This window comes from Microcaecilia unicolor, chromosome 3, assembly GCF_901765095.1.
Source record: "Microcaecilia unicolor chromosome 3, aMicUni1.1, whole genome shotgun sequence".
Taxonomy (NCBI): domain Eukaryota; kingdom Metazoa; phylum Chordata; class Amphibia; order Gymnophiona; family Siphonopidae; genus Microcaecilia; species Microcaecilia unicolor.
Genome location: NC_044033.1, coordinates 446,389,770 through 446,417,606, shown reverse-complemented (window position 1 = coordinate 446,417,606; position 27,837 = coordinate 446,389,770). Strand labels below are relative to the sequence as shown.

Below are 27,837 nucleotides of genomic sequence, written 5' to 3'. Positions count from 1 at the left end.
TGACATCCTCTAGATTCCCGGTGGCTTGAAACCACTGGGAAGCTAGGGTCCATTGAGCAGATCTCATGTGAAGACGAGCCATGGGAGTCACATGAACTGTGGAGGCCATATTACCCAGAAGTCTCAACATCTGCCGAGCTGTGATCTGCTGAGACGCTCCGGTCTGCGAAGCCAGGGCCAAGAGATTGGTGGCCCTCGCTTCGGGAAGGTAGGCCTGAGCCGTCTGGGAATTCAGCAGCGCTCCTATGAATTCCAGAGACTGAGTTGGCTGGAGATGGGACTTTGGGTAATTTATCACAAACCCCAGCAGCTCCAGAAGTTGAATAGTGCACTGCATGGACCGGAGGGCTCCGGCCTCCGAGGTGTTCTTGACCAGCCAATCGTCGAGATATGGGAACACGTGCACTCCCAGCTTGCGTAGGTAGGCCGCTACCACCACGAGGCACTTTGTAAACACTCGTGGGGCAGAGGCGAGCCCAAAGGGCAGCACACAATACTGAAAGTGCCGTGCGCCCAGGCGGAATCTGAGATACTGTCTGTGAGCTGGCAGTATCGGGATGTGAGTGTATGCGTCCTTTAAATCCAGGGAACATAGCCAATCGTTTTTCTGAATCATTGGCAGAAGGGTGCCCAAGGAAAGCATCCTGAACTTTTCTTTGACCAGGAATTTGTTCAGGCCTCTCAGGTCTAGGATGGGACGCATCCCCCCTGTTTTCTTTTCCACAAGGAAGTACCTGGAATAGAATCCCTGCCCTTCCTGCCCGGGTGGTACGGGCTCGACCGCATTGGCGCTGAGAAGGGCGGAGAGTTCCTCTGCAAGTACCTGCTTGTGATGGGAGCTGAAAGACTGAGCTCCCGGGGGACAATTTGGAGGCAGGGAGGCCAAATTCAGGGCGTATCCGTACCGCACTATTTGGAGAACCCACTGGTCGGAGGTTATGAGAGGCCACCTTTGGTGAAAGAATTTTAACCTCCCTCCGACCGGCAGGTCGTCCGGTACGGACACTTGTAGGGCGGCTATGTTCCCATGGATCCAGTCAAAAGCCCGTCCCTGGCTTTTGCTGTGGAGGCGCAGGGGGCTGCTTAGGCGCACGCTGTTGACGGGAACGAGCGCGCTGGGGCTGTCCCTGTGCCTGACGAGGCCTTCGGGCCGGCTGGTTGTACCTACGCTTCGCAAAAGAATAGGGTGCAGCCTGCCGAGCCCGGGAAAAAACGCCCGCCCGCGGGGGCGGGTGCTGAAGGCGCCCGGTGGGAGAGCTTGTCGAGAGCGGTTTCCCGCTGATGCAGTTGGTCAACCATCTGCTCGACCTTCTCGCCAAAAATATTATCCCCCCGGCAAGGGACGTCAGCCAGTCTCTGCTGGGTGCGGTTGTCCAGGTCAGAGGCACGCAGCCATGAGAGCCTGCGCATCACTATACCTTGGGCCGCAGCACGAGATGCCACGTCACAGGTGTCAAAAATCCCCCTGGACAGGAACTTTCTGCACGCCTTCAGCTGCCTGACCACCTCCTGATAAGGCCTGGACTGCTCCGGCGGGAGCTTATCGACCAGGTCCGCCAGCTGTTGCACATTGGTCCGCATGTGAATGCTCATATAGAGCAGGTAAGATTGGATGCGGGTCACGAGCATGGAGGATTGGTAGGCCTTCCTCCCAAATGAGTCCAGAGTGCGAGACTCCCGCCCCGGGGGCGCCGAGGCGGTATCCCTCGAACTCCGTGCCCTCTTGAGAGCAGAATCCACGACCGCTGAGTCATGGGGCAACTGGGGCCGCATGAGCTCTGGGTCAGAGTGGATCCTGTACTGGGACTCTGCTTTCTTGGGAATGGTGGGGTTAGTTAGTGGTCGCACCCAGTTCCGAAGCAGCGTCTCCTTCAGGACATTGTGCAGCGGTACCGTGGAGGACTCTCTAGGTGGTGATGGATAGTCGAGGACCTCGAGCATCTCGGCCCTCGGCTCTTCCACAGAGACCACGGGAAAGGGAATGCTTATAGACATATCCCGCACAAAGGAGGCAAAGGAGAGACTCTCAGGAGGTGAGAGCTTCCTCTCCGGTGACGGCGTGGGGTCCGAGGGAAGGCCCGTAGACTCCTCTGAGGAGAAATATCTCGGGTCCTCCTCTTCCCCCACGAGTCCTCATCCTCGGTATCGGACATTAGCTCATGTAGCTGAGTCCGGTACCGGGCCCGGCTCGACGTCGAGGCACCAAGGTCTCGGTGTCGTCGAGCGGTGGACTCCCGCGCCGGCGGGGACGGAGCTCCCTCCATCGACGTCGACGGGGACTCCACCTGCGTGGCGGTCGAGACCGGCACCGCAAGCGGCGGCGGTGTCGACAGCCCCGGCGCCGGGCTAGAGCTCGCCGGCGCCACAGTCATCGGCGCCGGGGGCGCAAGCACCCCCGACGCCGGCACAGCCTGGCGCATCAGCCCTTCCAGGATCCCCGGAAGGATGGCTCTGAGGCACTCGTCCAGGCCCGCTGGCGGGAAAGGCGGTGGGGCCGGTAAGGGTGTCGGTGCCAGAAGCTGCTGGGGGCCAGGAGACGGCACCGAGGTGCCGGAACCCCGACGCGTCGGTACCTCCACCACCGACGGAGATCTCTCCTCTCTGCGATGACGCTTCGGCGTCGACTCCTCTTCAGGGTGCACCGAGGGCTCCCGGTGACGGCGCTTCTTATCTTTTTTCCGGTGCACGTCACCGGTGCCGGAGGGCATGGAGGAGGAGGAGGTCGATCCCCCTCGGTCTCGAGGTACCGGGTCCGACAGGGTTCGGTCCCGTGGCTCACGAGTTGAGGGAGTGACCGGGGCCGACTGCCCACGCGGCCTCTCAACCCCACTCTCACCGGCGGACCGGCGGGCCAACGGGACCTGTTCTCCTGGGGTCGCTGCCATCGGTGCCGATGTCTCGGGCATCGATACCGGTACCGAAGAACCGGCCTTCGATACCGATGCCGTCGAGGTCGACGTCGAGGGGCCGGCGCAAGTTCCAAAAAGACGGTCCCGCAGAACTTGCCTCGCAACCTGAGTCCGTTTCCGGAGACCGAGACACAAAGCGCACGACTTGAGATTGTGCTCCGGCCCGAGGCACTGGAGGCACCAAGCGTGGGTGTCGGTCTGCGAGATAGGCCGGCCGCAGCGACCACACTTTTTAAATCCACTCGGGACCTTCGAGGACATCGACGGAAAAATCGCGTCGGCGAAGTCAAAGTCGGCAATGGTGGCTAAAATCACACCACGAAAAAATCAACCGACCGAGCGGCCACTAGGCCGCAACGTGGCGTCCCCGCTAGAAAGCGAGGGAAAAGGGGAGCGCGTGCTCCACACGCGCAAAAAAAAATTTCTTTTTTTTTTTTTTTTTAAAACAATACAAACAAAAAACAGAGGGAACCGAACGGTCCAAGCGACGATCCGCGTAAACGCGGTCGAAAATCCGGCGGCTGAACAGAGAGAGAGGCAAACGCACCACTCTCCCAGTCGCGGGAAAAAAGTAACTGGCGGGAGCGGTCGCGCACGGGCGGGAAGGCGGCCGCGCATGCGCGGTGGGCGTGGCCTGCGTGCCGACCGTCCCGCGAAGCTTCTTCCGGTTGGTGGGGGCTGCCGCGGACGTCAACCCAGTCGTGAGAACAAGCAGCCTGCTTGTCCTCGGAGAATACTATTTAGCATTTCTATAGCGCTACAAGGCGTACGCAGCGCTGCACAAACATAGAAGACAAACAGTCCCTGCTCAAAGAGCTTACAATCTAATAGACAAAAAATAAACAAAGTAAGCAAATCAAATCAATTAATGTGAACGGGAAGGAAGAGAGGAGGGTAGGTGGAGGTGAGAGGTTACAAGTGGTTACGAGTCAAAAGCAATGTTAAAGAGGTGGGCTTTCAGTCTAGATTTAAAGGTGGTCAAGGATGGGGCAAGACGTAGGGGCTCAGGAAGTTTATTCCAGGCGTAGGGTGCAGCGAGACAGAAGGCGCGAAGTCTGGAGTTGGCAGTAGTGGAGAAGGGAACAGATAAGAAGGATTTATCCATGGAGCGGAGTGCACGGGAAGGGGTGTAGGGAAGGACGAGTGTGGAGAGATACTGGGGAGCAGCAGAGTGAGTGCATTTATAGGTTAGTAGAAGAAGTTTGAACAGGATGCGAAAACGGATAGGGAGCCAGTGAAGCGACTTGAGGAGAGGGGTAGTATGAGTAAAGCGACCCTGGCGGAAGACGAGACAGGCAGCAGAGTTTTGAACCGACTGGAGAGGGGAGAGGTGACTAAGTGGGAGGCCAGCAAGAAGCAGATTGCAGTAGTCTAAACGAGAGGTGACAAGGGTGTGGATGAGGGTTTTGGTAGAGTGCTCGAAAAGAAAGCGGCGGATTTTACGGATGTTGTAAAGAAAGAAACGACAGGTCTTGGCAATCTGCTGGATATGAGCAGAGAAGGAGAGAGAAGAGTCAAAGATGACCCCATGGTTACGAGCTGAGGAGACAGGGAGAATAAGTACATAAGTACATAAGTAGTGCCATACTGGGAAAGACCAAAGGTCCATCTAGCCCAGCATCCTGTCACCGACAGTGGCCAATCCAGGTCAAGGGCACCTGGCATGCTCCCCAAACGTAAAAACATTCCAGACAAGTTATACCTAAAAATGAGGAATTTTTCCAGTCCATTTAATAGCGGTCTATGGACTTGTCCTTTAGGAATCTATCTAACCCCTTTTTAAACTCCGTCAAGCTAACCGCCCGTACCACGTTCTCCGGCAATGAATTCCAGAGTCTAATTACACGTTGGGTGAAGAAAAATTTTCTCCAATTCGTTTTAAATTTACCACACTGTAGCTTCAACTCATGCCCTCTAGTCCTAGTATTTTTGGATAGCGTGAACAGTCGCTTCACATCCACCCGATCCATTCCACTCATTATTTTATACACTTCTATCATATCTCCCCTCAGCCGTCTCTTCTCCAAGCTGAAAAGCCCTAGCCTTCTCAGCCTCTCTTCATAGGAAAGTCGTCCCATCCCCACTATCATTTTCGTCGCCCTTCGCTGTACCTTTTCCAATTCTACTATATCTTTTTTGAGATACGGAGACCAGTACTGAACACAATACTCCAGGTGCGGTCGCACCATGGAGCGATACAACGGCATTATAACATCCGCACACCTGGACTCCATACCCTTCTTAATAACACCCAACATTCTATTCGCTTTCCTAGCCGCAGCAGCACACTGAGCAGAAGGTTTCAGCGTATCATCGACGACGACACCCAGATCCCTTTCTTGATCCGTAACTCCTAACGCGGAACCTTGCAAGACGTAGCTATAATTCGGGTTCCTCTTACCCACATGCATCACTTTGCACTTGTCAACATTGAACTTCATCTGCCACTTGCACGCCCATTCTCCCAGTCTCGCAAGGTCCTCCTGTAATCGTTCACATTCCTCCTGCGACTTGACGACCCTGAATAATTTTGTGTCATCGGCGAATTTAATTACCTCACTAGTTATTCCCATGAGAGAGCCATCAACAGAAATAGAAAACGGGGGGAGCGGGGAGGTGGGTTTGGGGGGGGAAAATGAGAAGCTCGGTTTTGGTCATATTTAATTTCAGGTGGCGCTGAGACATCCAGACAGCAATGTCAGACAAGCATGCTGAAACTTTGGTTTGGGTGCAAGGTGAGATATCAGGGGTAGAAAGGTAGATTTGGGAGTCATCAGCATAGAGATGGTAGAAAAAGCCATGGGATGAGATTAATGAACCAAGGGAAGAAGTGTAGATAGAAAAGAGGAGGGGACCAAGAACAGAACCCTGAGGTACGCCGACAGGCAGAGGGATAGAAGTAGAAGAGGATCCACCAGAGTGAACACTAAAGGTGCGGAGGGAGAGGTAGGAAGAGAACCAGGAAAGGACAGAGCCCTGGAATCCAAGTGAGGACAGGGTATTGAGAAGTATGCTGTGATCAACAGTGTCAAAAGCAGCGGAAAGATCAAGAAGAATGAGGATGGAATATTGACCTCTGGATTTAGCCAGTAATAGGTCATTGGAGACTTTAGTAAGCACAGTTTCGGTTGAGTGGAGAGGGGCGAAAACCAGATTGTAGTGGGTCAAGAATAGCATGTGAGGAGAGAAAATCAAGGCAGCGGCGGTGAACAGCACGCTCAAGTAATTTGGAGAGAAAAGGAAGGAGGGAGATGGGTCGGTAATTAGAGGGACAAGTAGGGTCGAGTGAAGGCTTCTTAAAGAGAGGTGTGACCACAGCATGTTTAAAGGCAGCAGGGACAGTCGCAGTAGAAAGTGAGAGGTTGAGAATGTGACAGATAAAAGGAATAAGAGCAGGAGAGATGGCATTAAGAAGGTGGGTGGGAATGGGATCAGAGGAACAGGTGGTACATTTTGAGGAAGAAAGGAGAAGTGTAGTTTCCTCAATAGTAACTTCAGGAAAGGAGGAAAGGGAATGAGGGGAAGGAGAGAGAGGGGAATGGACTAGTGGAGGGAGAGGTGGTGAGGTAGAGAAAGCAAGGTTTATCTTTTGAACCTTGTTGTGAAAGAATTCAGCAAGGGTCTGAGGAGATAATGAAGGGGGAGTTGGGGGAGGGGGCACCTTGAGGAGAGAGTTCAATGTGGTGAAGAGAAGTCGAGGATTAGAGCCAAGAGAGTTGGTCAGTTGGATATAATAATCCTGTTTGGTCAATGCATGCCGTGCTGATTACTACTGGAAACGACCTGCATGGGAGGAAATAAATAAATAATTCATCCAGGCATTATGGGAGCGCGCCAAATCTGAAATTACTGTCAGAGGGGCCGCACTGACCTGGCGGTAGTCTCATTTGGGTGCACGCAGCTTATTAAAGGGCCCCTAAGTGCTGAATATCAGCACTCAACCAGCCAAGTGCTGACTCCGCCCCCAAAATGCCCCCCAAAATAGCTGGTTCTGTGTTTGGCGCTAACTGGACATTTTCAGCACCTCTAATCTGTTAAGTGCCGCTGAATATGCCTGGTTAGCCCCGAACAAGCAACTTCACCAGCCAGGAGCCATTTCTGGCTGGTTAAAATGTTTTGAATATCAACTCCTATATTTTCAATGTGAATGAACAATTATATAGAACAATTCATTCAGACTGAGGCAGACATTTTGAATGTGAAGCAGACATAAGCAACAGTGCCTGGGAAGATCTACAAGTAATGGGAGGGTGATACTTTTGGTCGGGGGGGGGGGGGGGGATACAGAATGGCAGGGAGAGAGGAGTTTTGGCTGAAACTGAACCACTGCCATATCCGAACTTTGGGCTCAGAAGCCGAAACAATCGGCCTGTAGTTCATTCCCCTTTTGAACAAGGCATACGTAAGTACGTAATTTTTTGCCCCACTCCCAGTCCTGCCAAAAACATGCCCAGATCATGCCTCCTTGCAATATGTATGTATTCACAATTTGTGCTTTTAATTCCTGGCTGTCTAAAATTGGTTTTCTATGTATACTCGAGTTAATGTAATTATGACTTTGGCCTGATGTATCCTATTTGTCTTGTTCAGACCTAACAGCAGTCAGTCTGAATTATAGCTAGTCTACAGACTAATATGTACAGCTAAAAAGAAAAAAACCCAAAGCAAAACCCTTGACTGCATTGTAAGCAAGCCCCCATTATACTGAGCAGAATATTTATTACTTTTATGTATGGGGTCTACTCTACAGTGTAATAGAAAGTTACTCTGAAAGAGCAGATATTTCAAATTCTATACAATCTTCAGGACTACACAGAAGTCAAACTTCTCAATTAAAATGATCAAACGACACGGATATTTATGTGTGGAAGAAATAACAGTATTTCACTCTGGGCTGAAAGCTAAACTAAGTTAACTTGGACTGATCAGCAGGCTTCATGCTGTCAAAAAATATGCAACACAGTTTTGAAAGCATAAATTAAACAATACTTGCTTTTCTTCAAACCCTTTGTTCTTGAGAATGGCGGTATGTTGAATCTTTTAAGAAACTTAAACTATGTTTTCTGCCCAAGTCACGAGTCAAACAAAAACAAATAATGTCAAGCAGCTTACTTCAGCTTTAAGCACACAACAAAAGATATAAATAGCTGACTGCATTTGCAATCCAAGTACCAACTAGCAGATATAGCTTTGTTTAAAGAAATCTGAATTCTGCTGTGTCTAGGATGAAAGACACAAAATGGCTGAAACAAAACACGAGAATCACATAATGGATAATATACATCATTTTGCTTCAATATTATCAACATACCTCGGTGCTGCACTGTTAGAAGGACAGAAATCCTTTGAGACCCTACAATGTTGACAGCTTGGCATTCATATTGGCCTTGGTCATGCAAAGCAACTCTGGAAATCCTTAAAGTCCCTGTTGATAGAACTAGATGCCTTCTGTCTACAGACAGCTGGCTCCCTAAAAGACAACAATGAGTTATTCATTACTCATGACTCTGCACAATAAGGTATTAAATAAACAGATGTCCATATGCTAGATCTGTTTTTTTTCTACCATTGTGGAGGTGCCCTTACATATTTTAAAACTAATTTTAAGATCATAAAAGTCATGAAGTTTAATAGAACTGGAAATGAAAGGCATTTTTCACCCACAGTCAACTAAAGCATAGGAAAAATGAGCACAAATACCACCCCCCCACTTCCAGCTCATCTACTCTCCTTATAGACAGCACAATCAATGGTATGATGCTCATGTTTCTGCATGAAGGGTTATCCAGATACCAATAATGAGAGATTGTGCACATAGGCAGAAACTTAGTTTAATAGTCACCTAATAATACCACTATTTATATCACTCAACTAATCTTGGTGAGCCTGATGGCTCAACGTAACATAAATTTTCAAAGAGAGTAGAAATTCATTAGAATCCTGGAACATCCATGCCAACAGTGCTGTCTGCTGATGCAAAATTCCTTCTCTACAATATCACATCCAAAGAATGTCCTCGCTCGCCAGCCAACCTCTTGTATCAGTGCTAAATTTCCACATATGAGGTGTTAATCTATTTTTTGGAACAACGATCTACTGTTAGTGCTCCTAGGATCATTTCGCCACAGGAAAAGCTGTTCTGTTTTTCTGCCATGGTGTCAAAGTAGAAAAATAATTATCTAGGTGAAACCTCATAAAGATGCCCAGAGTTGAGGATGCCTCACTTTCCAAGGTGGATGGCATAGCTCACTCCTGCCCCATTAACAAATTGAACCTTTGAGGCTTTGAAGTAGGAGGTGGGGATTTAAAACAAAAGGCTTTGGGCCCAATCTTCCAACTCTAAAGCCAAATGCACAATTCTTACCATGCTTGCAACATTTGCTTTAGACTGGTTGAAACCAGTCTAAAGAAAACATTATTTAATGTCTAATGCACAAAGGGGTTCTATGTGGCTTTAAATGTTTGCCATAGCTGCTACGATAATCCAATGCAAATGTATTGCAATGAGCTTATTATTATTCAAATGAGCATTCCATGCGATGCACAGAAAGGAGCACCTACCTTTAACATGCAAAAATTTCCAGCAGGTCTGGAGCTGTTGATGCTTGAGATTGGCTTCTGGGAGGAGCACTATGCTTGCATTTTTCAAAACTTGCCCAAGATCAGAGATCAGCTTAGAGGGATGGAGAAACAATCAGGCAGCCAACTGGCTGGGGAAAACTCCTATGATGTCAGGTGGGAGGGCTGTCGGCAAGGAGGGGATTTTTTTCAATAGCAAATCAGTGTGGGAGAGAAAAGAACAGCTTAGGGGCCAGAAACAAGCACACAGCAAATGCTGGGAAAGTCCCTATGGTGTCAGCGGGGTGGGGTGGGGGGCAATGAAACAAGTAGACAGCTAATTGGCTGGGCAAAGCCCCTACATCATCAGCTGGGAGGAGGAACTTTCTGCAAGAAAGAGATTCCAAAGTGAAATCGGGGGCAGCCTGAGGGAAGGCATGCAAGCTGCAGGAGGAAGGTGCAGGATGAAAGTGGAGCCAGCATCAGAGCACTACAGGAGAAAGGAAAGAGGGGACAATGGAGCCAGCAAGTACTGCAGGGGAAAGGAGGGAATACAGCAGCGGGATTCCTAGGCATGTGCAGAACATGGACACTTACAGAGAAACTGTTCTGCACATGTGCTAGGTGCTTTCCCTACTGAGCTGCTTGCTGAATTTATGTGAATCTCATTTGCATGTGATTTTCTTTGAGCACTGCTCGCCATTTCAAAATTGGTAACTTCTACCGTGGATCTAAATGCACATGGTTTTTAATGAGGACTTCTGAGCATCAGTCCCTCAGTTTTAGAATGGGGCTGGGACAGTTCACCCACTAGGTCTCCAGGAATTCACTTGTAAGAGTGGGGAGCTTTTTTAGGGTTGTGGTTCTGCCACTATGGAGGTGTTGTACTATTTGAAGAAAAGGATAAGGAGGTTGTGGGACCTCTATGTGTCACACTTAAAACCCGGGGGGAGGAAATGACATCACCAACGAATATGGCAGCTTGAGTGTGCAGCTCCTCATTGGCAGAGTGAAAACCCTGAGTTATTTTCCCTTCTCAGTGTGCTTACAGCAGTGGAGAGTTACTTTTTGCCCAGAAATAAATCAGAGAAGTGTGTGCAGTGTGACCAGATGTCTATGCGCAAGTAGACACTGGTCTATAGCAGGGGCCCAGACAAGAGCAGTGGCAGAACAACACGTGGTGCTGTGGGGTGCATGGTGAAGCTTAAGTGAAAGAGAAGAGGAGGTAGAAAAACTCCCAATGCAATGCTTGAGGGAAGATATAAAGCACTGGGTATAAGACTATGGTAGAGGTGTGAGCAGCCTAGACTAGCACTGAGGTGGCAGTGAAGGAAGTACGGTCAGAACTGGTGGAGCTGGGCACACATATTGATGAGGTGGATAGTTGGATTGAGGGCTGCAAGACCAAGTTGAAGAGTCACAAAGCTAACAATGGGAAATTGAAAGTGGCCACAGAAACAGCTGGAGGAGCTTGAGAACTGAGCTCGGAGAAATATTCAAATTAGAGGCATACCAGAGACTGATGAGTTTAAGAACCCTAAGGCTATAGTCCAGCAGCTTTATGCCATGGCAAATCAAGAGACTGAAATCTGAAGTGCCAACTTCGAACCCTCCGCTGAAAGTAGATAGGACACATCCCAGGATTGGAAAATGCACTAGGGATATTGTAGCTTGCATACAAAATTTTCAAGAAAAATAAAATTTTATTTGTAAGGTGACAGCTCTGAATGGTCTTCAGTGGAACAATATAAGTGTGGAGGTGTTTATGATTTCTCTTCAATTATGCTGGCATGGCGAACAGAATTCAAGGAGATTATGGCTGTGCTTCAGAAAGAAAATGTGCACTACAAACGGGTGTTTCCTTTAGTCTTATTTTCACTGTGATAGGAGGGATAGGAGGTAATGTTCAGTTGTGGAATAGGAATTGGTTATTGTACAGAAAACAGAGGATAGGGTTAAATGGCCATTTTTCTCAGTGGAGAAGGGTGAACAGTGGAGTGCCCCAACGAACTGTACTGGGATCGGTGCTGCTCAACATATTACAAATAATCTGGAAATCGGAACAAGTGAGTTGACTAAATTTGCAGATGACACAAAATTATTCAAATTTGTTAAAGCAGATGCAGACTGTGAAAAATCGCAGGAAGACTGGGAATCTGAATGGCATATCAAATTTAATGTGGACAAATGCAAAGTGATGCACATTGGAAAGAATAATCAGAATCATAGTTACCTGATGCTAGCCTTGTGTAGACAATACGTTGAAATTTTCTGCCCACTGTGCGGTGGCAGTGGCTAAAAAAGCAAACAGGCTATGGCTAATGGAGGAAGAGGCGCAGGATGGGTGATTTGGGAGGACAAAGTGGGTATGTGGATGGCTTTTCTTGTTGTTGCTGTGGGAGAGGAAGAAGGAGACGGAATGTGGAGGGCTGGTGAGTTGGCTGTCAGGAGAGGGTAGTAGAGATCTGAGAGATAATGGGGGGGGGGGGGGTAAATGAGGGGATTTGAGGGTGGCAACAATAAATGTTAAGAGATTTGAATTCTTCAAAGAACAGGGGCTTGTTGTTTAAAGAGCTGCATAGATTAAGAACTGATGTGGCATTGATCCAAGAAACATATTTACAGTACATGAAAAATATGTTTCTCATTATGGTAATCCTACTAGAGTATCAGTATGTGGAAAGATGAAAAAAAATAAGTGTAGGAACATGTATAGCTAGGTGGAGAGAGAAGGGCTGCAAGTCAGCAAACACCTAGAGGGTAGATATGTTACCATGTAGTGGTCCATGGTACAACCGCACCTCGAATATTGTGTTCAGTTCTGGTCACCGCATCTCAAAAAAGATATAGTGGAATTAGAAAAGGTACAGAGAAGGGTGATGAAAATGATAAAGGGGATGGGACGACTTCCCTATGAGGAAAGGATAAAGCTTGGAGAAAAGACAGCTGAGGGGAGATATAATAGAGGTCTATAAAATAATGAGTGGAGTGGAATGGGTAGACGTGAATCGTTTGTTTACTCTTTCCAAAAATACTAGGACTAGGGGGCATGCGATGAAGCTACAATATAGTAAATTTAAAACGAATCAAGGAAAATGTTTCTTCACTCAACATGTAATTAAACTCTAGAATTTGTTGCCAGAGAATGTGGTAAAGGTGGTTAGCTTAGCTGGGTTTAAAAAAGGTTTGCACAGGCTTCCTAAAGGAAATGTCCTTACAGCATTATTAAAATTACTTGGGGAAAATCCACTGCTTATTTCTGGGATAAGCTGCATAAAATGTTTTGTACTTTTTTGGGATTTTGGCAGGTATTTGTGACCTGGATTGGTCACTGTTGGAAACAGGATGCTGGGCTTGATGGACCTTTGGTCTGTCCCAGTATGGCAATACTTATGTACTTAAACAGGGGGGTAAAAGATGTTACAACGTAAGTGGGTATCTTACAATTTTTTTGTACATTTACACGAGTCAAAACAAATCCATTAAAATAAAACAAACTTGTTGCTCACCTCCTTTAGTCCAAGCAATTACTGGCTGAGGGTAACCCTGTGCCTCACAGTGGAAATCAACAGTGCTTCCCTCAATCACATTTCTGTCTTGAGGAGTAACAGTAAACTGTGGTACAGCTGTCAACAAGAAAGGGAAAATTTATGAGGTGAACACAAATGGAGAAGAGAGAAATTATTGTGCTACCTAATCATGCATGAGGAGATCTGAAGGTTTAAAATAGCTTCTCCTGGTAGAGATTTCAATGACAACATACAATAAACTTCAATAACTTACTAAGAGGGGCATTTTTGATATGATGTCTAAGTCTGGCTTTTGGATATTTTGCACAAAACATCCAAAATCCAAATAAGAAAGGTCATTTTCAATAAAGAAAAACGTTCTTTTTTTCGAAAATACTGTTTCGAACAAGGTTTTCTGCTTCTAACGTTTTATTTTTTGGTCCATTTAAAAAAGAAACCCTGAATAAGTGCAAAATGTAGAGATTCATGCCATTGGAATTTAGGAGAAGCAAGCATTTTTAGTAGGCTAGTCCCCCAGACATCTCAGGAGAGCAATGGGGTACCCTAGAGGGCACTTCTGTGCTCTTCATAAAAATGCTCCCAAGGTCTACACCTCACCTTTGCGCCTTTATCTTGACCCCTGAGTCCTCCCAAATCCATCCAAAACCCACTACCCCCCATTTACAACAGCCCTTATGGTGAAGGGGGCAGCTATATGTGGGTAGAGTAGGGTTTTGGTGACTTATGGAGAGATCACAGTCTCTACTACAAGTGTGACAGGTAGAGGGATATAGGGACCTGAGTCATCCACGCCATAGTTCACTGTAACTACTACTACGCTACTACAGGGACCCGCATGCTGCTATAATAGACCTGACTTTAACATCTGAGGCTGACAGAGGCTGGTAAGTCATATTTTTATTCACAATTTTTGGGGGTGGGCGATTCCCTCCAGTGGTCATCTGGTCATTTAGGGCATCTTTTTGCGCCTTATTCATTCTAAAAACAGGTCTCTCTCAAAATGTCTTAGTTTTAGTCCTGGATATTTTTGTTTTGTTCCCTCATGGCTGTAAAACGTCCAGGTGTTAGGCATGCCCTAATCCCGCCTTTGAAATACCCCCGACATACCCCCTTGTGATTTGAATGCACTTCTGACGGACTTCATAGAAAAATGTCTAATTTTTAACACTTCCAAGCAAAAAAAATACTTGTACAGAAAATTGGTCTAATTTAACAAAAGCATCCTAACACAGGAAAGCATATTAGGTAAAAATATACAATTAGAACCAAAAGAGTCCTCATTAAAAAGGAGAGCAAGAAATACTTGAAAAAAAGGAAAATTATACTTGAACAGTATCAAAAAAAACTAAGAAGAAAAAAAAACCCTTGATGTAAGACTTATTACTTAGCAAGAAAAAAAAAACTGATACGATCAAGGTTAGACATTCTTTTCAGCCAAGTGAGAGCTCTGACCTGCAGCAATGACCTTATTACTCAGAAAGACAGTTAACTGAGACGGATCGAAGAAAATATACGAGTGAGACCAATACTTCTTTTACGCCACTTTTTAGACATTTTTCTCTTTTGAAAATGAGCCCCTAAGTATACAAGAAGGAGCACATTCATCTTTATCAAATATATTTTTAAGGTGAAAATTAAACTTACCTGTTAATTTCCCTTCCTTTAGTTCTGTCTAACCAGTCTAGACTAGTGGGTTATGTCACCCTGTCAGCAGATGGCTAAGAGGAAAAAAATAAGAACTGACTTCATTCCTCTTATAGAAGGCTAGCGTCAAAGTTAAGATAACTGAAGGCAAATGTTATGTTTGGATTTCCAGTTCACAATCAAAGCAAAACCAAGTCAATAAAAAAGAATGGAAAGGATCTTCCAGAAAGGAATCTTGAGCAGGGATAACATGAGAAGTACTGCCCCTGAATGGCCACTTCAGAGGTCTGTCCCGCCAGTCTCTAGGCTCTCAGTATGGGAACACATGCACGACACTGGATGTCTGTCCTACTTCTACCAGTATATCCAGTGCCTATCGCCTGCTCTTCTTTTTTGATTGAAGAAATTGCTTGTCCTGGAGCTTCACCAAGCCTATCTGAGATCCACTCATGAAGGAGCTTCACCTGACTCCACCCCTCCCCCCCCCAGGGCACATCTACAGTACAAAATAACCAGGGACTCCTGATCCACCCCCTGCCAGAGAAAAATCACCTGCTCAAGAACCTTCCAGCCTCCCTAAAGAGAAGAAACGGGTTAACAGGGTTTTCCTACACCCCAGCGACTAGAAGGACTAAACTGCTTGTCAAAATAATTAAAAGCCTAGGAGTTTCACATCTGCAGAACCCTGGCTGGAGCCAAACTCTCTTATGCTGACATGGCCTTGAATAGCAAGACTAGCCTTTGACTGACAGGTAACTGGGGCCATGGTTTGCACAAGGTAAGCACCTGAAGTTGTCAAAGAGATATACAATATAACAAATCTGAAAAATATCTGGTGGTGTCCCTTGGAGGGCACAAGACAGAATGCTTCTCTGCATTCATCCCAGGAACCTGAGAAGAGGTCTGCTATTTTACACGAGGACCCAAAGAACTGGCAGGCTTCCAGTCTTTATTTTTTTTTTTTTGGGGGGGGGGGGGGGGGGGGAAGATAGGGACCTGAAAGTGCACACATTTCTATAAGGGAAGTGAAGTCAACCCTGGGCTTTTTTTTTCTGTCGCCATCTGCTGGCAAAGGAACATAACCCATTTATGTGGACTAGTCTGGCATAGGTAAAGAAGATCAAAATTTTGAATGTTTCTAGTATTAAAGAAATATTAATATTAGTTGCAACCAATCTTCTTTCATTTAGATTGATGATGGCCATTGATTTTGGCTTTGCATTAATATTTAGTTTAGTATTATAAACAATTTGAAAACATACCTATTTAATTAATATGACTTACCTTGCACTATGATGTAAGCAGTTGAATGGATTGTATCTAAAGTGTTAGTGGCAAAGCAAGTGTACTCGCCACTATCTTCCTGATTTACATTCTGTATATAAAGTCCTCCTGAAGGAGTTGTGATGATGCGAGGATCATTTGGTAAGGGTGTTCCATCTCCTCGTGTCCATTTAACAACTGGCTGTGGATGACCAGTTGCACTACACTCTAGAGTCACACTTTCTCCAACTAATACTTCCGTGTTTTGTGGTTGGATTACAAAAGTGGGTCTAGCTATTCAAAAACAAAATAAAAGGCAAATTAAGTTTTCTAGCATCTATTTTTTGAATGTGAGGGAAAAAGCAACAAGTTTAACTAGTTCTTCATGACACCATTTCCACATGCTACATTTTCTTTCCAAATGTTGTATTGTTTATTCCAGTTTTGTATATGGAATCTTATTGCTTATTATAACATTTTTTAATTCACCAAAACTAGACAGGTCAAGTTGGTTTACAGTCAATAAATTAAAAAGAGCAAGAAAAGAACTCCATAGTCCAGTTAGGAAAGTCAAACTGTTCATATAGGAAAGCCACATATACATACAACAAAGGGCATAACCAAGACTAAGATATTTGGCAAGAACAGATAATCAATAAAAGAATCTAGTACAATCTGCACCATCTCAAGATATTCATCAATTGGGCTTCCAAAGGTACAGGTACAAAACGGGGCCTTCAAATACACCCAAAATTTCTTATGATAATTCAGCCCTCAAAGGAGCTTATCTCACAAAACTGGTGCTAGCCAAAAAAAAATGTACTTTTATGTGTTCAGAAGGAATGATCCATTCCTTCTGAACATAAAGGAATCCTGTTCAGAAGGAATGGATCCTAAGGAGCTTAGCCGAGATTGGGTGGCAGAGCCGGTGGCGGGAGGCGGGACTGGAGGTTGGGAGGCAGGGATAGTGCTGGGCAGACTTATACGGTCTGTGCCAGAGCCGGTGATGGGAGGCGGGGATAGTGCTGGGCAGACTTATACGGTCTGTGCCAGAGCCGGTGGTGGGAGGCGGGACTGGTGGTTGGGAGGTGGGGATGGTGCTGGGCAGACTTATACGGTCTGTGCCAGAGCTGGTGGTGGGAGGTGGGACTGGTGGTTGGGAGGCGGGGATAGTGCTGGGCACACTTATACGGTCTGTGCCAGAGCCGGTGGTGGGAGGTGGGGCTGGTGGTTGGGAGGCGGGGATAGTGCTGGGCAGACTTATACGGTCTGTGCCAGAGCCGGTGGTGGGAGGTGGGACTGGTGGTTGGGAGGCAGGGATAGTGCTGGGCAGACTTATACGGTCTGTGCCAGAGCCGGTGGTGGGAGTTGGGACTGGTGGTTGGGAGGCGGGGATAGTGCTGGGCAGACTTATACGGTCTGTGCCAGAGCCGGTGGTGGGAGGCGGGACTTGTGGTTGGGAGGTGGGGATGGTGCTGGGCAGACTTATACGGTCTGTGCCAGAGCTGGTGGTGGGAGGTGGGACTGGTGGTTGGGAGGCGGTGATAGTGCTGGGCAGACTTATACGGTCTGTGCCAGAGCTGGTGGTGGGAGGTGGGACTGGTGGTTGGGAGGCGGGGATAGTGCTGGGCAGACTTATACGGTCTGTGCCAGAGCCGGTGGTGGGAGGTGGGACTGGTGGTTGGGAGGCGGGGATAGTGCTGGGCAGACTTATATGGTCTGTGCCAGAGCCGGTGGTGGGAGGTGGGACTGGTGGTTGGGAGGCGGGGATAGTGCTGGGCAGACTTATACGGTCTGTGCCCTGAAAAGGACAGGTACAAATCAAGGTAAGGTATACACAAAAAGTGTAGTTTTAATCTAGTTGGGTATTTTTCTAGGCAGATGCCTAAATGCAAAACTTACAACAGTTAAACACAGAATGGTTCACATTGAAATTCAAAAATTATAAATAACCTGCATGATGGTCTACACTCTGCATTATATCAGCCTGTAACATACTCTAATTACCTGGTGATCCAAAATATCTGAGTGTAACTTCATGAGTTTTTACTTCGCCTGCTACATTTTTGGCCATGCACTGGTAAACACCCTGGTCAGTTTCTTGTGTATTCTGAATCATGAGTGTGCCATCGTCCAATAAATTTAAGCGAGCATCATCTTTCATGCTCAGTTCATTGCTATAAAGAAACAAACAGAATTAGGAAAAGGTTTACGGAACAAACTTTTTTCCTGTATCAGTGAATGGGGTGGATGTAGTGCATTCTGAATATCCTTATGTAAGGAAGTTTTAACTGCAATACTATATTCTTCTGTCATAAAGGTAGGTATCTGCAACAATATCTGGAAAAACAGTCAGGGAAGCAAAGATGCAGTGAAGAAAAAATAGCCTAGACAGTAAAATAGTGGAAGAAGACTTATGATATGCTAATGATAGGTGGAAATGAAAAAATGGAATTGTGAGACTCAGGGGTGAGGGAATATGTAGAAGCTAATGGGGATAAAGCATAATTACTGAATACATATTTCTGCTCTAGGTTCACAGATAGAGCTAGTGGTAGTACTGCAAAAAACAAATATATATATAGGAATGGCAGTGAGATAGACTTTCAATGATTTTCAGAACAGTGTTCGTGAGGAGTAACTTAAACTAAACGCTGACAATACAATGAGGCTGGATGTGATATGGCTGAGGATACTGAAGGAACTTAGGGGAAGCCTTATAGCTTCACTGTCTGACCCTTTCAAAGTTTCTTTCTTTCTTTCTTTCATTCTTTTCAGTACTTGATATACCGCAAGTGATCCCTGAGGTGGCTACGTGGTTTAAAATTTCTATTACAGATACTTTGCACTGTCCCTAATGGGCTCACAGTCTAAGTTATACATTGTACCTGGGGCAATGGAGAGCTAAGTGACTTGCCCAGGGACACACAGAGCTGCAGAGGGAATTGAACCTGGTTCCCCAGGATCTCAACCCTATGCCGACCATCAATTCAGGCAGCAGGGGGAATTGAACCCAGTTTCACAACCCACTGCACTAAACATTAGACCACTCATGCTGTGGAGAAGGGCAGATGTGGTTGCTTCTCCATAAAAGCGGAACTACACACCTATTAGTCTGACTTCTGTGGTGAGTAAACTTATGGAAATTCTGTTAAAACAGAGGACAGTGCAGTTTCTGGAATACAATGGATGCAGGATACAAGGCAGCATGGTTTTAACTAGAAGAAAGTATTGTCAGACAAACCTGACTAATTTCTTTGACTGTGTAGAGAGTGCACTAGATGTGGTGTACTTTGTTTTCACTCAAGCCTTTGACATGATTCTCCAAAGGTGACATGGATAAACTGAGCACCCTTGATATGGGCCTTAAAATGGGTTAAAACTAGTTGAGTGGGAAGCTACAAAGGGTAGTAGTTAATGGACTGCACTCTGAGGATACAGGCATTACTAATGGTGTGCTGCAGGGATCATTCTTTGGTTTGATTCTTTTAAACATTTTTATTAGGTAAAGTTTGCCTCTCTGTGAATGATATCAAAATCTGCAATAGGTCTGGGTAACATGAGGAGGGATCCAATGAACTTGGAAAATGGTCTACAATTTGGAAGCTAAGATTTAATACTAAAAAATTCAGTCATTCATTTGGGCTGCAAAAACCTAAGGGAGAGATATAGTTTAGGGGATAAAGTACTTCTGTGCACACAAGAAGAACAAGCCCTGTATGATTGTATTTGGTATTCTTAAGGCAATTAAAAAAATAGAAAGGATGACAGCAAAAGCCAGAAGGATGCTTATGTGCATAGGGAGAAGAATGGCCAGCAGAAAAAAAAAAGGCAACAATGGCAACTCTGGTGAAAAAGCAAATCCAAGAAGACAGGAGGAGCCTCCACGGAAAGTCTCATGGTGTTTGCTGATCGGTTGGCTGTTCTTTTGTTCTCTCTGTGGATTAACTTGCATACATAAAGGAATTCAAGCCTATCAGCCTCTTCTCAGAGAAAGTTGATTGTGACCCCTGAGGCAGGTGCCTTGGCGCCGAAACACGGACCGTGTTGGGTCCTTGATATTGATATTCTGAATAAACTGGTTTTTGATATTATCTCCCTATTGGTTGGCGCATTTGTCAGCCTCTACTTTTGCTGTTTTGCTTTAACTCTGGTGAAACCCCATTTGGAATCCTATGTACAATTCTAGAGATCACACCTTCAGAGAGATATGAACAGGATGGCGTCAGTCCAGAACATGGCAACTAAAATGGTCAGTGGCTTTTGTCATAAAGCCTTTGGGGGCAGGCTTAAAGATCTCAATATGTATACTTTGAAAGAAGAGGCAGCAGAACGAAGAAACAACAGAGATATTTAAATACTTCCATGGCATCAAAGCACAATGGGCGGGTTTCATTCGATTGAAAGGAAGTTCTGAAATAAGGGAGATATAGGATGCAGGTGAAAGGACTCATGAGTAATGAGGAAATATTTCTTTATGGAAAGTGTGTTCGGTTTGTGGAAAGGCATCCCATAAAAGGTGGTAGAGATGAATTCAAGAAAGCATGGAAAAAGCATAGAGAATATCTACAGGAGGGGAAGGGATTGTAAAGTTTAGTAGTTAGTATAGATGAGTAGAACAAATGGTCTTTTACCTGCCCTCATTTTCTTGTTGGTAAAACGTTTGTATTTTCAACTTCATATATTTAGAATATTTTTGGATACAATTTATTTGTATTAAAGGAAAACTACTAAAAGAGGATGCACAGGTGGTAAATTCTACCAGGTGAGTTTCAACAATACTTACAATTATTTTTGAGGGATCAAAGACCTTGCAAATGGAAAGATAACTGTAAAATTTTTAGTGGAGGAGTAGCCTAATGGTTAGTGCAGTGGGCTGAAAACCAGGGGAACCAGGTCGATTTCTACTGCAGCTCCTTGTGACTCTGGGCAAATCACTAAACTTTCCATTGTCCCAGCTACAAAATAAGTACCTGCATATAATATGTAAACTGCTTTGATTGTAACTTCAGAGAGGCAGAATATCAAATCCCATCCCCTTTCCTCTTCCTTAAAATAAAACATGTTTTTAAAAAAATTATTTTGAGTAAAGTGGTATGGTAGCTGTGTTAGTCCACTTTTAAAAGTAATAAATAGAAATAAAACAAAACAGAGAAAAGAAAATAAGATAACTTTTTTTTATTGGATTAACTGAATACAATTTTTGATTAGCTTTGGCAACCCTTCTTCTTCAGATCAGAAATGAGCAAATATTGACAAATATAATAAATAGGTGAAACTCAATAGCATTCTAGTGATAGTCTCACAGGAAGAGGGTGGGGTGGGTAGGTGAGGAAACAGAGAGAGCTGGGTGGGTGAGAGATAGGGAGAGATGGATGGATGGATGATAAGAGAGTGACAAAACAGTATAATTTTATGGTTTATAGTTGGATAAAAAAAACCTAGATCTTTGTTAAGTCCTGTCTGGTGGGTGTCAAAATATTTCATTATTTTGACTTTAAAGGTCTTACGTTATATGATTGTCTTAAAATTGCCTTTTACTATTCTCACCATAAAATCCTTGATGCAAACCAGAATATCAGTCCAATAAAGTGAAGATACTTACCTGTAGCAGTTATTCTCCGAGGACAGCAGGCTGATTATTCTCACAACTGAGTCGATGTCCACGTCAGCCCGGGAATCGGCATTTGCAATAGCAAAATGAAAAAAAACTTTGCCAGAGCCTTCTGGCGCACATGCAGCATGAACTGCGAGTGCGCAGACTGACTTCCCACACACCTCGCAAGAGCATACTTCAGTTAAGTCTAGAAGCATAAACAAATGAACAACTCCAATCGGAGGTGGGCAGGATTGTGAGAATAATCAGCCTGCTGTCTTCGGAGAGTATCTGCTACATGTAAGTATCTTCTCATTCTCAGAGGACAAGCAGGCTGAGTTGTTCTAACAACTGGGGTATCCCTAGCATCCAGGCTCACGCAAAACAAAAACACTGGTCAATTGGGCCTCTCAACGGCAGGAATTAACGTAGATTAACCTGAAACTATATACAACTAGCTGAAAGTGCAGCCTGAAACAGAATAAAACAGGCCTAGGTGGGTGGAGTTGGATTCTAAACACCAAACAGATTCTGCAGCACCGGCTGCCCAAACTGACTGTTGCATTGGGAATCCTGCTCAAGGCAGTAATGTGAAGTGAATATGTGGACAGAACACCACGCTGCAGCTTTGCAAATCTCTTCAATGGAGGCTGACTTTAAATGAGCTACCGACACAGCCATGGCTCTGACATTATGAGCCGTGACATGACCCTTCAGAGTCAGCCGAGCTTGGGCATAAGTGAAGGATATGCAATCTGCTAGCCAACTGCAAATTGTGCGTTTTCCGATGGCGACTCCCCTCCTGTTGGGATCAAAAGCAACAAACAACTGGGCGGACCGTCTGAAGGGCTTCGTCTGCTCCATGTAAAAGGCCAATGCTCTCTTGCAGTCCAAGGTGTGCAAGCTGCTTTCGCCAGGGTGGGCACAAGGACGGTGAAAAAGTGTTGGCAAGACAATCGACTGGTTCAGATGGAACTCTGACACCACCTTCGGCAGGAACTAAGGGTGCCGGCGGACGACTACTCTGTTGTGATAAAACTTAGTATAAGGTGCATCCACTACCAAGGCCTGAAGCTCACTGACCCTACCAGCTGAAGTAACAACCACCAAGAAAACGACATTCTAGGTCAAGTACTTCAGATGGCAGGAATTCAGTGGCTCAAAATGAGCTTTCATCAGCTGGGTGAGAACGACGTTGAGATCCCATGACACTGGTGGAGGTTTAACAGGAGGCTTTGAGAAAAGCAAACCTCTCATGAAGCGAACAACTAAAGGCTGTCCAGAGAACAGCCTTACCCTCTACACGCCGATAAGCACTAATTGCACTGAGGTGAACCTTATGGAGTTGGTCTTGAGACCAGGCTCTGACAAGTGTAGAAGGTATTCAAGAAGGGTCTGTGTAGGAAAAGAGAGAGGATCTAGGGCTCTGCTGTCACACCAGACGGCAAACCTCCTTCATTTGAAAGAGTAACACCTCTTCATGGAATCTTTCCTGGAAGCAAGACTCAGGAGACACCCTCTGAAAGACCCAAGGAGGTGAATTCTAAGTTCTCAACATCCAGGCCGTGAGAGCCAGAGACTAGAGGTTGGGATGTAGAAGCGACCCCTCGTTCTGAGTGATGAGGGTTGGAAACCACTCCAATCTCCGGAGTTCTTCGGAGGACAACTCTAGAAGAAGAGGAAAACAAATCTGATGTGGCCAGTAGGGTGCAATCAGGATCATGGTTCCGCAGTCTTGCTTGAGTTTCAGCAAAGTCTTTCCTACTAGAGGTATGGGAGGATACGCATACAGAAGGCCTGTTCCTCAATGTAGGAGAAAGGCATCTGACGCTAGTCTGCCATGCGACTGAAGCCTAGAACAGAACTGAGGGACCTTGTGATTTAGTTGAGTGGCAAAGAGATCCACTGAAGGGGTGCCCCACACTCGGAAGATCTTGCGGGCAACACTCATATTCAGCAACCACTCATGAGGTTGTGTTACCCTGCTCAGCCTGTCAGCCAACCTGTTGTTTACGCCTGCCAGATAAGTGGCTTGAAGAAACATGCTGTGACGGCGTGCCCAAAGCAACATCTGGACAGCTTCCTGACACAGAGGGCGAGATCCGGTGCCCCCCTGCTTGTTGGTGTAGTACATCGCAACCTGATTGCCTGTTTGAATTAAGATAATTTGGTTGGACAGCAGATCTCTGAAAGCACTCAGAGCATTCCAGATCGCTCGTACCTCCAGGATTTTGATCTGAAGACCTGTTTCCTGGAAGGATCAGGTTCCCCGAGTGTGACGCCTAACTACATGAGCTCCCCACCCCAGGAGGGATGCATTTGTCTTCAATACTTTATGCGGCTCAGGAATTTGGAATGTTCGTCCCATAGTCAAAATGAGCTGGATTGTCCACTATTGAAGAGAGTTGTGAAAGTCTGTGGACAGTAGGGTAATATCCTGCAGGTTCCCTGCAGCTTGATACCACTGGGAAGCTAGGGTCCATTGAGCTGATCTCATATGTAGATGTGCCATGGGTGTTACATGAACTGTGGAGGCCATGTGCCCCAAACGTCTGAACATCTGCCGAGCTGTGACCTGCTGAGATGCTCGAACTGTGGACACCAGGGACAGGAGGTTGTCTGCCTATGTCTCCGGGAGATAAGCCCGAGCTGTCTTTGTGTCCAGTAGTGCTCCAATTAACTCCAATTTTTGAACAGGAGCGAGATGGGACTTGGTGTAATTTATTACGAACCCTAGTAGCTCTAGCACTTGAATAGTCATTGCATGGACTCCAGAGCACCGTCCTCCGAGGTGCTCTTCTCCAGCCAATTGTTGAGATAAGGGAACACATGCACTTCCAGCCTGCGCAGCAACGCTGCGACTACTGCTAGGCACTTTTTTAAACACTCTGGGCGCAGACGCCAGGCCAAAAATCAGTACACGGTACTGAAAGCAGGGGCCGCCGAGAGATTGGGCCGGGCCCGGGGCCCCACCCCCCATCACCCCCTCCCCAAGGTCGTCCCCGTCGCAGCCCCCCCTCCACCCGCCCCCCCTCCATCCCCCACTGGGCCGGGCCCCCCTGAATTCAAATCTTAGTGCCTCACCTTGACCTCGCTCCGTGTGAAAGAAGCGCAGCAGCGGCAGTCTGCAGATCGCCTCCCTTCGGGCCTTCCCTCCCTGTGTCCCGCCCTCGCGCAAGTTACATCAGACAAGGGCAGGACACAGGGAGGGAAGGCCCGAAGGGAGGCGATCCGCAGACTGCCGTTGCTGCGCTTCTTTCACACAGAGCGAGGTCGAGGTGAGGCACTATAATTTGAATTCAGGGGGCCCGGCCAGGTGGTGGAAGGAGGGGGGCAGGTGGAGGGGACTGCGGCGCCGGGCCCCCCTTGGAAGCCCGGGCCCGGGGAATTTTGTCCCCCTTGCCCCCCCTCTCGGCGGCCCCGACTGAAAATGCTGTGTTCCCAGCCAAAATCGTAGATACTTCCTGTGAGCTAGAAGTATTGAGATGTTTGTGTAAGCATCCTTTATATCCAGAGAACATAGCCAATTGTTTTCCTGAATCATGGGAAGAAGGGTGCCCAGGGAAACCATCCTGAACTTTTCTCGGACTAGGAATTTGTTTAGGGCCCGTAGGTCTAGGATGGGACGCATCCCCCCTTGTTTTCTTTTGCACAAAGTAGTACCTGGAATAGAATCCCAGCCCTTCTTCCCCCTGGTGGAATGAGTTCGACCGCATGGGCCTTTAGAAGGGCAAAGAGTTCCTCTGCAAGTACCTGCCTGTGCTTGGAACTGTAAGAATGAGCTCCTGGTGGGCAATTTGGAGGTCTGGATTCCAGATTGAGTATGCATCCTAACTGGACTATTTGAAGAACCCACCGGTCGGAGGTTACGAGAGGCCACCATTGGTGAAAAAAACATTAACCTCTCTCCAACAGGCAAGTCGTCCGGTACGGACACTTTTACTGTGGCTATGCTTATTTATTTGTTGCATTTGTATCCCACATTTTCCCACCTATTTGCTTCCCTGGAGCCTGTCAAAAGTCCATCCCTTGTTTTTCTGGGGAGCAGCAGGAGCCTTAGGCGCACGCTGTTGACAAGAACGAGCGTGCTGGGGCTGAGCCTAAATAGGCTGTCAAGAAGCCGGAGTGTATCTACACCTAGCACCCTTGCTTTTTCTGGGGAGCAGCAGGAGCCTTAGGCGCACGCTGTTGACGAGAACGAGCATGCTGGGGCTGAGCCTGAATAGGCTGTCAAGAAGCCGGAGTGTATCTACACCTAGCATAGGAATAGGGAGCACTCCGCATCCCCCCCAAAAACCTTCTGGTTGAGGAGGCTGTAGCAGAAAGTGCCCGGCGGGTGAGAGAAGCCATAGCATCATTGTGTTTTTGATCTGGTCAACCAGATCTTCCACCTTCTCTCTGAAAAGCTTATCCCTCCAACAAGGTACATCTGCCATCCTCTGCTGGACCAAATGGTCTAGGTCAGAGACACACAGCAATGACAGTATGCGCATCATTATACCTTGAGCAGAGATTCTGGATGCCACATCACACCTTCTGCTGCCTGACCACCTGACGAAAAAGATCGGCCTGCTCCGGAGGAAGGGCATCGACCAAGGTAGACAGCTGCCTCACCGAGTTCCACAAGTGAATGCTTGTGAAGAGCTGGTAAGATTGGATACGGGCAGCAAGCATAGCGGCCTGATACATCTTCCTCTCAAAAGAATCTAAGGTCCTAGGTTTCTCTGCCTGGGAGCACCGAGGCATAGTCTCTAGTACTCTTGGCTCTCCTGAGGGCAGAGTCCACCACCATGGAGTTGTGGGGTAACTCAGACCTAATCAACCCAGGTTCACCGTGGATTCGATACTGGGAATCAGTCTTCTTAGGGATCATGGGACTAGACAGAGGGAATGACCAGTTTCGCATAAGGACTTCCCGGAGTACCTTATGCAAAGGAGATGTCACTGCCTCCTTAGGTGGAGAAGTGTAGTCCAGGACCTCGAGCATCTCAGCCCTGGGCTCATCCTCCACTTCCATAGGGAATGGAATGGCTTCAGCCATTTCCCGCACAAACGATGAAAAAGAGAGGCTCTCAGGAGGAGACAGTCTCCTTGCAGGTGGCGGGGAAGGTTCAGAGGGAATCCCAAAAAAACTAATTGGAGGAAAAGTATCTGGGATCTTCCTCTGACTTCCACGAGCGCGCCTCCTCAGTATCGGAAAGCACTTCCCTAAGAGAGCCCCGAGACTGTGCCTGCCTCGACACCGAGGACCGAAGTTCTTGATGGCAATGTCGAGGGGCCGACACCCGCATGGACTGCGGTGAAGCTTCCTCCACCGATGTCGATGGGGAGTCGACCTGGGTGGCAGCTGATACTAGAGCTGCAAGCAGTACCGAGGAGTAGTACAGAACTGCAGGTGAAGGGCCAGATGCAGCTGCAGCAGACAGCACCCACCAACGCCAAAGCAGACTGGCGCAGCAGTCCTTTCAGAAGTTCTGGAAGTAGGACCTGGATGCACTCGTCGAGAGCTGCCATCGGAGAAGGCTGGGGGGGGGGGGAGGCGGTGGAGCAGCCGGTGGCAGAATCGATTGAGGATCAGGAGCAGGAACCTGACTGCTAAGAGGCCGAAGCATCGGCACCTCCTGTATGGAGGGGGAGTGATCCTCCCGGCGCAGACGCTTCTCGAGTGCCAAACCCTTCGACCCCCCAGAGCTCCCAGCATCGTGTTTCGAGGGAGAACAGTGACGGTGCTTCTTAGCCTTCGCTTGATGCCTGTCACTGAGGCTCAGTGCCGACGAGGACAACATCGAATCCTCACATCGCCTCAGGGTCGGGTCTGACGATGATTGGTCCCAGGGGGCTTGCACAGCAAGAGGCTTTGAGATAGGTGGAGACCCACTCGATGCCTCACTACTCCCAGCTTCTCTTGGCCTCTCAGCAGCCATGTGTACCTCTGCTCCTGACGTCAATTTGTCCCTCGATGTCGACGTTGATTCCGCTGACCTTGGTACCGATGCCGAAGGTCCGGACCGAGCCCCAAAAGGTTTCTTGCGTTGGGCCTCTCGAGCAAATTGGGTCCTTTTCTTCATACGAAGACACAGGGCACAACTAGCTGGGCTATGGTCAGGCCCAAGGAACTGAATACACCAAGAATGGGTATCTGTACCTGAGATGGTCCGGTTGCAGTGAGTACAACGTTTGAAGTTGCTGGGTGTCTTCGATGACATGGAAGGAAAAACGGCACCAGCGACATCAAAAGACTCGATTGTGCCTAAGTAAAAAGGGCACAAAAAAGGGTAGAAACCCGACCGCATGGCCTAAAACCGACCGCGGCCGAAAAAGAAAGAAAACAAACAGG

At 47.1% G+C, this 27,837-nt stretch overlaps 1 protein-coding gene across 2 annotated transcripts in view; it reads right to left on the bottom strand.

Moving 5' to 3' along the window:
• PXDN (peroxidasin) overlaps positions 1–27,837 on the bottom strand; it is a 276,386-nt gene that overhangs the window by 97,375 nt on the left and 151,174 nt on the right. For both annotated transcript variants that reach the window (XM_030198925.1, XM_030198924.1), the window contains 4 exons: positions 17,912–18,081; positions 15,926–16,198; positions 12,977–13,093; positions 8,221–8,379 (listed from right to left, as the gene is read on the bottom strand). In XM_030198925.1, coding sequence (XP_030054785.1) covers positions 8,221–8,379; positions 12,977–13,093; positions 15,926–16,198; positions 17,912–18,081 — 719 coding nt within the window. The remainder of the gene's footprint in view (positions 1–8,220; positions 8,380–12,976; positions 13,094–15,925; positions 16,199–17,911; positions 18,082–27,837) is intronic.